This window comes from Eleginops maclovinus, chromosome 13, assembly GCF_036324505.1.
Source record: "Eleginops maclovinus isolate JMC-PN-2008 ecotype Puerto Natales chromosome 13, JC_Emac_rtc_rv5, whole genome shotgun sequence".
NCBI classification, from domain to species: Eukaryota; Metazoa; Chordata; class Actinopteri; order Perciformes; family Eleginopidae; genus Eleginops; species Eleginops maclovinus.
In genome coordinates this window covers 14,307,246-14,319,462 of record NC_086361.1, presented here as the reverse complement: position 1 = coordinate 14,319,462, position 12,217 = coordinate 14,307,246, and the positions used below count along the sequence as shown (strand labels likewise).

The window sequence follows — 12,217 nt, the reverse complement described above, 5'->3', positions numbered from 1 at the left end:
GCTTCGTGTTGATGAGTCACAAAGTCATAAAGTTTGGATTAAATAATAAAATATGGTCAGGACACTGACGGACAGCACAGAAATGATCTTACAGTGACATCTTGAGGCCAACACTGATAACTGCTTCTTTATTAATTAATACAGCTGTGTTCTTCCGTCATTAAAAAACTGAAATCGTGACATGCAGGACATGTTGTATGGTTGTTAGTGAAATATTCAGATAATTATGTGCACATCTCTAATGCTGTTACATTTGGTAACATTCCTGGACATAATGTTCTCACTAAATTCCATCACAATGGATGTAGCAGTGGGTTTAGTAACTTGATCCATTTTCAGCGTTTAGGAGCTCTGCCCATGCCCTGGGTCATGTTAGTGAGGGGCGGGGACCACCGCGGAGCTCCTCCCTCCTCCAGGCTGCCGTCACCGGGGCTGCTGGACCGGAGCGACTCGGCAGCAACAACCCGCCGCTGGCTGCTCCTCCGAACTGAGTGCAGACCCGGTGCAGCCTTCCGCCGTCTCTGACCGTCATTTCTCTCGGTTAACATCATGGCCTCCGACGGCATGGACGAGCGATCTCCGCTGCTGTCGGGTCCCAACTCCGATAACGTGACTCTCACTGCTCCCCCGTACCTACAGGATTCAAGTCCCCGAGGTAAACACACGACATGTACACAGCGTGAATGCTGAATCATATTTGGGCGTATCGAGTTTGCGTAAATAAAAACTGCAGCACTGCAATGCAAGGCAAGGGCACTCCATCGACAGCTGAGAAAAAGGTGGAGCTTGCACTGTGAGAACTGGAGCAGTGGGTTAGGAAAGAGGGGCCTACAATAACAGCACGCTATGTTTTTACTGCAGAAATACTCACATCACGATTCACTGGGGCCTGTAATGTTTTTGGTGTTCACCGAAAAAATCTGAGTCATGATGTAGCACTGTGACTTCTGAGTAGATGTGGGCTTTATTGTTGTTGATGGACGCGGGGGGAGGAATGACCCACTGCAGAAGGAAGCCTAGCAGCCTTTTGTCCCAGCTGCAAATCAACAAAAAGCCCAGATGTGTCATTCTTGGAGGGACAAAACCCATTGCACGGCATGATTTAAATGTCAATATGTTAAATCTAGCTGTCAGTTTGCTCATTTGCATGGAGACTGGATTGTAAACAGATCATATTTAGCTTTGATCTGAGAAGGACTGTTTGAATCTATCCTAGTATCTTCACTACAGTACAAACCATGTGCATGTACAGCCAGACACAGTGTCCACTTTTTGCTTAGTAAACAGCTGAATGTAGGTTACAGCCCCATAATGCATGCAGGGCTGAATGACCCGCAGAGAGTATGGCTCATCAATCTTCAGTCCACTTAGTCTTGAAAGCTGTGGTCAGGTCTGGACTTGAACTGATTTTAGTCTGATTCTGAATTGAAGGTTTAGGGTTGAAATATAAACATACATGATGACATGCTATTTATTTTTGCTGTCGGCTACATAAACATCCATATCCGACTCTCATATGAGAGGATTATGTTTTGTTTTAGGAAAATTAACCTCCAGACACTGTGAACGAACAACGTTTCTTTGCTTTGGCACAACACATGGTTTTTTGTTGCTGCAAATGAATAGATTCTTTGAACGTGTAATACTCTTTGCAGGACATTTCAGGACTTATGGCTTATATCAAGCAAACACAATGTTGAAAAATGAACATCCTAATCTTGCAGACTCATATTTCACCACCGGATTACTCATAAAGACTTTAATGCTGGACTTTAATAACCGGTGAACTGAATGCCTGTTTGAATGTTACAGCAGTGACTGAGCGAAAGGCTAGATGAATGTCAGTGTATTTCCTGGCCTGAATTCAGCACATTCCCTCTTTACAGTCTGGATTATGGCTAATTCTGCTTTCTTTGGGTCTGCTGGAGTACAATCCTCTATCAACCTATTTGTAAACTGGATTAATTAGAGTCAAAGAAGCCAAAAACTGAGCTGTTTCACTCAAACAATGACTCAGACGTTGCTTTGACTAATAAGCTGCGAAGAAACACAGTACATTTAAGATGTGATTAGGAGAGAGTCAAATGTTATATTTGTAAAAGTGACTGCAATCACTGCTGTGTTGATTTCCTGAATTTCTTCACAATCTTACTTTGAAGAATTACAAGGCCTTTACCTGATGAACAAAGTTGTCCACCATCAGTTGTTATTAGCTGTATCAGGTAGAGATCCACTGTTTGCTGTGCTCACAGTGTGTTGGTGGCGGAGGTGGGGGGCGGAGACCAACAACCTTGACTATGTCAGTATGGTTGCATCGGCATTGAGCTGGATTTTCTAGCCACCTGCTTGACTTGTTTTTGGCTTTAATGGGAGATTAAATGGAGTGCAACAAAAAGTCATAGCCTTGACAGTATTAAATGGATCCTTCATATTAACTTAACTCAAAGGCAATGCATTCCTGACAAATACAAACTTTATCCAATGTTTTAAACCAGAGACGGTAGCAAAGTATCATTGCAAAGTTATTCTAAAGTGGAATCAACAATCAGTAACATTTATCCACTATTTTTGAATAATGTATTTCTCATGCTACCACATGAACAAACGCAGGAAATCAGAATCAGATTTATTGCTGGCTTTTAGCATACATCTAGATCCATACTTAATGTACAATCTACCTGAAATAAAATGAAGGTGCACTGCAATATCATTTGTGGAACTTTTGTGTAGAAATGTTCAAACATTGTCCAAGGACTTTGCAAGATTTCCCAGTACAAAGTGTACTAGATATAGTCCCAAACAGAAAACCCTGCTGCGTGAGTCTGCATACTGGCTTCTAAGGGAGTGATTCTCCACTTTAAACCACACGTCACACAATCAGTGATGGCACCAGGTGGCAGGATGTGAGGGCGGCTGTATGTTGTTATGCTGCTGGTCGTGGTACAGCGTCTTCTCATCTTACTTCTGGCTCTGAGGACAGCCGGTGAAACCTATAGCTGCTAGATTCAGTTTCAAACATGCATTAGGGCGCCTTCACAGTAAGGAGAGAGAAGCGACTCAAGAAATGCCTCTCTTTAGAGTGAGACAGAGAGAAGTGCTGACTGCTTGAAATCAAGTTATGGAATTTATTTTATAATAATAAAGAATTATTCTTGGTAAGAGTACAGTACGGTCTGCATTGCACTACAGGTGCACTTTTGGTATATTTAGGATTAACTCTGCTTGGAAGAAAAGGGATCACTATGTGCTGCCTGCACACAGTAGGAGTGTCCAATCTTTGGCTTGCTTTGGTTGTATTTCTAGTAACGTTCACCTGATTTCCGACGGGATGTCCCATCTGTCCCTGTGGTGTCCACTGTTGAGTGTCTCAGAATTTCACAGCCAAGCTCATTTACCTGTTAACTCGCCCCATTATCTCATTCAGAGTGAAGGAAAATGTGTCATTTGCTGTATTAGAGACCTCCTTTGTGTTTGGTCGTTAGACTTGTCTCAGGATAATGTAGCACAATAAACTGTGATTTATCTATATATAATAATTTCCATTATTGATTAAACTGTTTTTTGTATCTGAGGCTGTGATCTGGTGATTTTTGGAGCCATTTTTGTATGAAAGAGACTTGACAAATGAAAACTAATCAGAATCCCAACACTTACAGAGCTGTGCAATAAATCTGGACTTTAGGTACACATTCAACAAATGTAAGTAAACTGAATGTCTGCAGACACACATTTTTAAGTATCAGGTAGATTGTAAATGAAGCTTAAATACTATTGTAGTAGTGAAGGTACCGGCTGGTGCAAATCTATGCATTTATTGTATTAAAACCCAGAAAAACGCATGGAATGCAGACTAACAACAAAAGGTTAATGTGGGATTAAACAGTGCAGAGTTCATTTGAATGGCTACTGTAGTTATGTGTTAGTACACAGTAGTTCTTTCAGACTGTAGGAGAACATGTTTAAGTCTGGACGTTTAATCATGTTAGTTACACGTGTTTATGGACCATATAACACATATCATAGGACTGGCTTTTCTTTCTAAGCCAAACCAGTAAGGAGCTTGTTAGCTTCATTAGCAGAGACATTTAACTTAACTGATGAAACATATTTACTAGCCTCTAAGGCCCAATGTCAATAAAATATGGCTGATGGTACATTTTAACATTTTTCTTTACGTTTTAGGACATAAAGTATTTATTCCCATTTCACTATGTAATACTTTAACAATGACAAAAAGTGGTTGTGTACAACAGCTTCATTGAGTCTCAAAATGCCACAGCCCAACAATAAGAAGACCAGCTCCAATGTTATATAGTAACTTTGTCTGCAGCTTGGCAGAGATTGAATATTACGTCCACAACTTCTTTATCTAAAAGGGCCCATTGTTTCCTAAACATCCAGGGTGTTGCCCTTGACAAAGACAAGAGTCACATGTTGAGCAATCACCGCCGAACACAGCCTGTTATGAGTTTACATACGCGTGTTCCCAGGCTGCCTACCATACGCTAAGTTTAAAAGTGACTACGTTGAATAGTAGCTATTGAGAGGCGAAGACTTGAAAACCATGTCACACAACAGCCTATAAGTGGTTTTGGGATGCAAAAGATTTTTGTATTTGGAATTTATATTTTAATGGCAGCTGATTAAGAAATGAGGGCTGCAGCTGAACATAATATCCGAATCTGTTATTCTGAACAGTGAACAAGCAAATCACACATTTTAGAAGCGGGGTGCCTCAAATGTTGATCGTTTTTGCTGGGACAATGAATTAAGGGGTATTTAGATCATTAACCTATAGTTTTTAAACATTGCATTGCATTTTTTTGGCAACATATTCATTTTCTTTTGATCAAGTTTTTGTTAAATATTTCAGCTTTACGTAAAATGTTGTTTTGTTTGAGATCAGAGAGTCTCACACTAGGATTCTAACTTTGTTTTGATTTGTTGTTAACTGTACGTTTATTCATTTACTTGTGTGTTATCCACATACTCCATGGGCAGTTTTTTCCAAGCATTACCTATACTACACAGTATTAAGTCTAATGTCATGTCAAATGTAAAGTCTGAAATCCTAGGGATCCTGGTCCCATACCGTACAGTACATACAACATACAGTTTCATATGTGTCTGGTTGGGAGGTTAATTCTAGTAAGAAGCAGGTTCACCAAATCTGAAGAGCACATTTCTAGCTCTTTCCACATCTTTCTTCTGTATCTTGTGTCCTTTATCAACCTATGCCATATTCTGATTTAGTCATTGTGTGAAGCTAACCTCCTGTGATAATGTCTGTTTGTGGTTTGAAGTCTTATCGATGCATGCGATTAACAGCTGGCCGTTTGTTGTGTGCTTTGCCCTTCTCCTTTTCTTCTCAAAGCCGAACTACCTCCTCCCTACACAGCCATCGCCAGCCCGGACGCCGGCGGTGTGCCCGTCATCAACTGCCGCATCTGCCAGTCACTCATCAACCTGGATGGGAAGCTGCATCAGCACGTGGTCAAGTGCACGGTCTGCAATGAAGCCACAGTAAGTGGAGGCCATCGAGCGCGGTGACAGTTTTTGAAATGATTGTTGATGTTGAGTCGTTACAGCTCATCTGTCAGGTCGAATGAAGTCAGTAAGTCTTCAGTTTCATTTGAGCTGTGTATCGCTGCTCTCCTCTCCCTCACTATTATACAATTTGCTTAGTATGCCATTTTTTTTATTTCGGCATAGTCCACCTTACCACATGTTGATGTAAACATCCTCACATCGATCAGTCAGTGCAGAGATAAGTGCTGCATACAACTTGAATGGGTCTGGCTGAGAGCATTAATCAAGCTTTCAGTGGAGGCAGCAAGGAGGATGAATGGCTGTCATCCCAATGCCCTTTCCACTGGCTGATATTTGTGGTGCTTATACATCAACACAGCCGTATGATATTCTACTACCCTGGAAGAAATTAGTACTCAATAAATACTGTTTGGCTGCATTTAATTTAGCTCAGGTTCACCACACACTATAGTATAATCTAAAGCTGAAGATGTATTTATTTTTGTAAGCTTTGTGTATAGTGTTTGAGTATGCTATTTCGTTTGGATATGTTTTTCCCTTTCCCTTTTTTCACATGAAAATCCCTGGTTCTGACACATGAATAAACTTTATTTTAGTAACACAAGTAACACTTTGTACCATTGGACAGTATGTGAACACAAACACCACATACAGTTGCATACAAAGGATTGAAAAGAACACTGAAATACAGCATGTCTTATGGAATCATATTGACTTTTGAAGACAAGGTAACCTATATAATTGATGGATTAAAGGCAAAGCTACTGATTTTCCAGAAATGTACAACTTTTAGATCTAAGCAGGCTCTTTTTTTGTCACCTCTACACTGCTTTTGAATTGTTATCCTGTTTTATTGGCTTGTTTTTGTGTTTTATACTAAACAGATTTTGATACTTTCCCTTCCAGCCCATCAAGAACCCCCCAACAGGGAAGAAATATGTGAGGTGTCCCTGTAACTGCCTGCTCATCTGTAAAGACTCGTCCAGGAGGATAGGATGTCCTCGACCGAACTGGTAGGCAGCATGCAGTCAATTCAGTCAAAGCTAATTATGATGTTCGGACAGAGTGTTGGCACCGGGTACATTTTAAGTTGTTTAAAGACAAATCAAGACATGGCATCCAAAGAGCTTTACAAAAAGCATTTAGAGCATTTTGACACAAATGAAACACAAGGTCATAAAACAAGGCATTTTTTCTATTCATGTGATGAAAAGCCTTTAAAATCCCTTTTAGATTGGTTGTAATCACAAGCTTGTCTTTCCCTCTGTTCCTCCGACAGCAGACGCATAATCAACCTGAGCCCGGTGATGGTCATCCCAGAGGAGCAACCCGCCCAGCCGGCGCTGCCCGTCCAACCCGAGGGGATGAGGGTGGTCTGCGGTCACTGTGGCAACACCTTTCTTGTACGGTAGACCCACTGAGAAAAAGCAATCTAATCAATCACAGTGTCGTTCTCGTAGAATTGTGTTGATGTGCTGTAGTTGAATCTTGAGAGCCAAACCACAGTGTGTTCAGTATTTGGGGTTGGATATAGGGGATTCTCTTAACGTGTGCACATTGTCGGTTGTGGCGTCTATAGGGCAGTGAGGACGCCGGCACATCCCAGCCAATGTCTAGCCTCCCCAGCGACGGCTCTCCTCCAGTACAACAACAGGTTGAGAAAGCTGGTCATACTGGAGGACATATTAACAACAGCCTAACCTGCTCCTATTCAATCTGCGGCCAACTGGTGTAATAAGACTTAATAAACATCTGGCTTTAAAGAAATTGAATGAACAGTTGAATTTGACTCTAAATTCACAAAATCGAGTTAAATCAACATAATTTGGCCTGAATTTCTCTTAATTGTTTATTCTTCCTCTGAAGCCAGATGTCAAATGTCACATGTAATGCTGATCTGTGATGGGATAAACATCTCCCTAACACTGCTTCTTTACAAAAAAAAACTAAATGAGACAACTAATATCATATTATAATAATTCTAGGTGATCATTTAGTCAACCTGCTTATATTTGTTATACGTTGAAAACCGTCATAACTGATCCTGTAAAATCATTCCCAGTCAGTCTTGTGATAATTCTTCTAAAGTTGAGTCGGATTATAGTTTGTCGTTGCATTTCTGTGTTCTTGGGTGCCTATTTGGATGTTCCTAATGCAACTAAGCATGCTTTTTCTTCTGTTTCCTTACAGTGGATGGAGCTTCGGTTTAACACACTAGCTAAGTGTCCCCACTGCAAAAAAATGTGAGTCCATCAAACCTTCATTTCACTCAGAGGATGAAATTCTAATCACAGAAATTGTTTCATTTTTTGAACCACTTTTTCCTGTTGCAGGCAGCTAGCGGGTTTAATTGTATTTCTTGATCTCATGAGAGTCATTTAGCAGATTCTTTAGTTTATAATCAGTTAAAGACTGCTTAAATAGTGTCATGGTTAGCCTGTATCTTTCACAAATATAGATGCAGAATTGGATGTTCACTGTGGAGTTGAAAGAAGTGTCAAGAATGCATTTTAGTTTTTATATTTTATAAAAATGCTCAAAAATGTATTCTCTCAAACAGTAAACATGGTTCTTAAAATGGTTAAATTATGATGATGGTTTAAATTCTTTGCAGAAAATGGGATCTAAATGCAATATTACACGTGTGATTTAAAGAATAAAACCATCAAAGATTGTAGTAAATGAATCATAATGCTTTAAAAACTCTGAAGTCACTGATCTTCCATTTCTGCAACGTATCTGTTGTGTACGTTTTTGTTTTAGTATGATACAACTTGTCATGGATTTAAATACATTTATCTTTCAACCCTCATTGCACGAGATGTATTCAGGCCTTCACTTTATGGGAGTCAATCTTTATATGTCTGGAGTAGTTCTTTGAAGGAGAGGGAGTTGATTGAGGCTTATCCAGACGTGTGACAGGACTTAGAGCCTGGCCCTGTATGCATGTAATGGTGATGGGGTGGGAGGGACACAGAGTAACGAGGCAGTGGGTGACAGGGTGTGTCTGAAAGTGAGGATATGGAATGGCAGTGATGCTGAGAAAACTTAACAAGCTGCAATCTTTCCTCTATCTCTGTGTGTTATGTCTCCATCTCTTCTTTATTCTTCATTTCCGCTCTTCTGCCAGAATTGTATTTTAGATTTTGACAGTATCTCTCCAGTCATTTTCTCTGCTCGTACATTTACTACGGAGTAACTTGTGTTATGCAAATGCAAGTTCCAAAGTCATTCAATATATTGCTGCGGTGAGGAAGCAAGAATTGTCAGAAAGACTTCAACATGAACCACGACTTTGCAAATAAAGATCTTTCTGTGTCCTCTCCCAGTGGCTTCCTTCCGGAAACACCACTGTGAATTTGATTAAATCTTCATTTGATGAGCATTCAGACAGACAATAGAAGTGTTGTTCTTTTATTTATGCCTCTCATGTCTTTCTTTAGCTAATGGTAATCAAATTCAACTGTCCATTTTTATTATTCACCTCGGTGTCTGTTTCCATTTTTTTGCTCTCTCTCTCTTTCTTCTGTATTTTCTCTGCGTCTCTATCTCCCTTCAATCTAATTTTCTGCCTTGTCACAAAAGGAGTCATGAGTCAAGTGAGGATTTTGCTTTAATGCTTAGAAGGAACTGATGGCACTTCACAGAGGGATATCCCCAAATCAAAGATGTCACAACAAATCAGAGTGATGCACTGTTGATAAAGTGTGTTTGTCTTGTTTTGCAAGTGATGTGCATTAAATAGTTTACAACATTCTTTCAAAAATAGTTTGCTTCATATTTGGTCACATGTTAAAGGATGAGATGGTCAGGCGGCACAGTTGTAAACAGTGAGTTTTACAAAGAGTAAAAAAACTCCTCCTGCTTTCATGTTTAGGGAAGGAGTAGTAGAAGGTAAGGCATCAGGTGATCGGGCTCCCCCTTAAGCCATCTGAGTACCAACTATTCCTGAAGAATGCTTGAGTCCCCTCACATGAGAGGCATGTGAGAGCAGAGGGGTGGAGGAAAGTAAAGAAATGTTGAAGCAAAATGAAAACAAAACTGATGCCAGCCTGGTGCTTGATTTGTGCATGTGGTTTTGAGATGTTGAGAGCTGCACATGTGACCGGCCTCCAGTGCTTTGATGTGTAACCTACAATGAGAAAGAGAGATTTTTTTACTGCTGTGGAGTAAGATCACTGGGAAATTCGATGAAATAATGTGTACACAAATGTTACCAATGTTCTACAAAGCCATACTCAAGTTGTTTCTGAGAGGAACAAATCTCTGTTCCTACTGCTCTCTGACGGCACACTGACATTTTCTCTTCTCAATGTCTTCCCGCAGATCCTCTGTTGGCAGTGCGCTCCCTAGGAGGCGTTGTTGTGCTTATATAACTGTAGGAATGATCTGCATTTTCATTGGAGTGGGTTTAACAGTAAGTACTGTCTTTGTTTAGTTTGTGTTATTTGAATTGCACAAGTTATGATAAAAAAGAAGAAGCATGTAGTGCTTTAAAGGCATTAAGCGGAACATATCAAACAGGCAGGGTAGTTAGAAGCAGAAGAGCAGAAAAACTCAACATTTAAAATGTATTTTCATCAGTTTCCATGTCATGTGTCCAATAATTCCTCATCCAAACCAAATGAATGTACTGTGAACAAATATGCATTTGATTTTGGGGATTCTTCTATTTTATATGAACATCTTTTGGAAAAAATCTTGGATTTCTACAATAGCTTCCATATCATGGGACTGAATGACATAATGAGTGGCACACCTAGTCTATTTGCTTTTTCAGATGAATATCCATAATAGAATTACTTCCATATCATTTGACACAATTACTTTAAATCAATGCAAATTGAATAACTAGGTTCGGACAAATTAGACAAACCTCTTTGTGCTTTTTTTATATTTATATGAAAGTTCAGCAGTTCACAATTGAATATTCTAAAAACAAAAAAGGCATTCACTTCCAAGACAAATGACCCACTGACTCCAAATCGATGCAGCATTGTATAACTAGAATGGACAAGTTTGATACAACTTTTTTATGATATTATAAATAATCTCGCTTTAACCAGAGTACTATTGAGTTAATATTTCACCCACCTTTTCTTCCTTGCCTCTCCATTAACAGGTTGGTACGCGGGACTTTGCCAGCCGCTACAACGCCACCTACGTGTCCTGGGCCTTCGCCTACCTGCTGGGTCTCATCTGTCTGATACGAGCCTGTTACTGGGGAGCTATCAAAGTCAGTTACCCTGAGAACAGCTTCGCCTAGAGCAGCACGGCTGGAAGAAGAAACCCCACTTTTTTTTCATTTTTTTTTTCGTGTCGTTCAGATTTCAACCCAACTCATGTTCAACGGGGGGAGGTGTCTGCAGAGCGTCTGAATAGATGTGTGTAGATGGTATGTATGAAGAGGTGTATGATGTTGGAGATGTGTGGTCTGGGATGTTTAGGAGAGTTTTGACTCGATGAACAGACAAAACGTATGTTCTCCTGCTCGTCCACAAAGACTCAAATCCTGCCCAGGTTTCTGCCAAAATCCACAATCAAGAACAAAACAGAAAGTGTGTTTTTCCTGTGAATGCCAACATTTGTATTTAAAAATGATTGTTTAGCAAACTGGTTGGATTTGGTCTTTCTGGGCCGTTTTCTTTTTCTGTTTTCTGTTTCAGCCCTTCACTTTTTTTACTGACCAGACCAAAATGAGACAACCTCCCATGAACAGTTTGCCCATTGCACTACGATTATATGCAATTGTACATGTTGTTTTGCTGCTAGTTCATAACTCCATCTACAGAAAGCTGCATACCCATACTGTACTGTAACTGTTTACCTAGCTTGTGTACACTGACATAGTATTGCTGTATGATTTTTAACCCTAAAAAAAAAAGATCCATTTTAAAAGGAAATCCTTAAAATCCTATGTGCTGCCCAGTATTAGTCAAGAAGAGCTACAGGTCAACAGGAGGTTGTTGTTTTTTTAAGCAAAGTGTTAATTTTCGGTGCCATACAGCTTTTAAGTCACTTCAGCAATAACCCTTTTATTGGAGTTCGCTGTACTTCATTGCCCTTTCGTTGCCTTCTCGATAATGAAGAATGATCCCATAAATGGTGGCTCTTGTTTGCATGTTGACTTGTTTAATGCTCCGTCATCAAGGTGTTTTTCAGTTTCCGGAGAGGTAGCTGAAGCGTAGGATGTTTTTGCTCTGTCTGCCTGTGAGTTAGAATGTAAACCCTCCTCTTCCTCCCTCTGCTTATAAACTCCGCTTTCTGACCTCTGGTGAACTCTGTGCTAGCTGGCATCACTTTAGGCTAACGCAGCATCCTGTCTCTCGACCTTGACCAGTGGGCACTGCTCAGCTTTCTAACCTTGTTTTGAATGTGATGATGATGATGGTGGTGATGATGATGATGATGATGATGATGATGATGATGATGATGATGAAGCAGAACAAAAATGTTTAAAAAATGTCTTTGTATATAGTTCAAATTCAGTACTTGGTAAACTGTAGTGAGAGGTGAAAGGAGGCGATGGCTCTTGGGTCTTTTTAAAAATGATAATTTATCAATAAAATGCAAAAACTGCCTGTATTGTTCTGTCTGCTCATTGGCTCTGATATTTTGGTTATTTAAAGACCCTTCCTCTAAAGACAGACAAGATTCAAACACATTG

The 12,217-nt window shown here is 40.0% G+C and overlaps 1 protein-coding gene across 3 annotated transcripts; it reads left to right on the top strand.

The window, feature by feature from the left end:
* The first annotated feature begins 339 nt into the window (after window positions 1-339).
* Window positions 340-12,135, top strand: pip4p2 (phosphatidylinositol-4,5-bisphosphate 4-phosphatase 2). Of its 3 annotated transcripts, XM_063899007.1 has the most exons (8): window positions 340-655; window positions 5,375-5,523; window positions 6,457-6,563; window positions 6,830-6,953; window positions 7,130-7,204; window positions 7,741-7,793; window positions 9,877-9,967; window positions 10,673-12,135. In XM_063899007.1, exons 1-8 carry the CDS (start codon window positions 550-552, stop codon window positions 10,814-10,816), a joined length of 849 nt encoding a protein of 282 aa, XP_063755077.1. In that variant the 5' UTR covers window positions 340-549; the 3' UTR covers window positions 10,817-12,135. The 3 variants fall into 3 exon arrangements, with proteins under 3 accessions (XP_063755077.1, XP_063755075.1, XP_063755074.1); XM_063899005.1 differs by lacking the exon at window positions 7,130-7,204 and having other exon boundaries at window positions 5,399-5,523; XM_063899004.1 differs by lacking the exon at window positions 7,130-7,204 and having other exon boundaries at window positions 346-655.
* Window positions 12,136-12,217: the final 82 nt, after the last annotated feature.

Bases quoted from the DNA above. Each gene is read 5' to 3' on its own strand.
- pip4p2 (XM_063899007.1), top strand. From the start codon at position 550: ATGGCCTCCGACGGCATGGACGAGCGATCTCCGCTGCTGTCGGGTCCC. The intron at 7,205-7,740 runs GTTGAGAAAGCT...GTTTCCTTACAG, and splicing joins CTCCTCCAGTACAACAACAG to TGGATGGAGCTTCGGTTTAA. The intron at 7,794-9,876 runs GTGAGTCCATCA...GTCTTCCCGCAG, and splicing joins TGTCCCCACTGCAAAAAAAT to ATCCTCTGTTGGCAGTGCGC.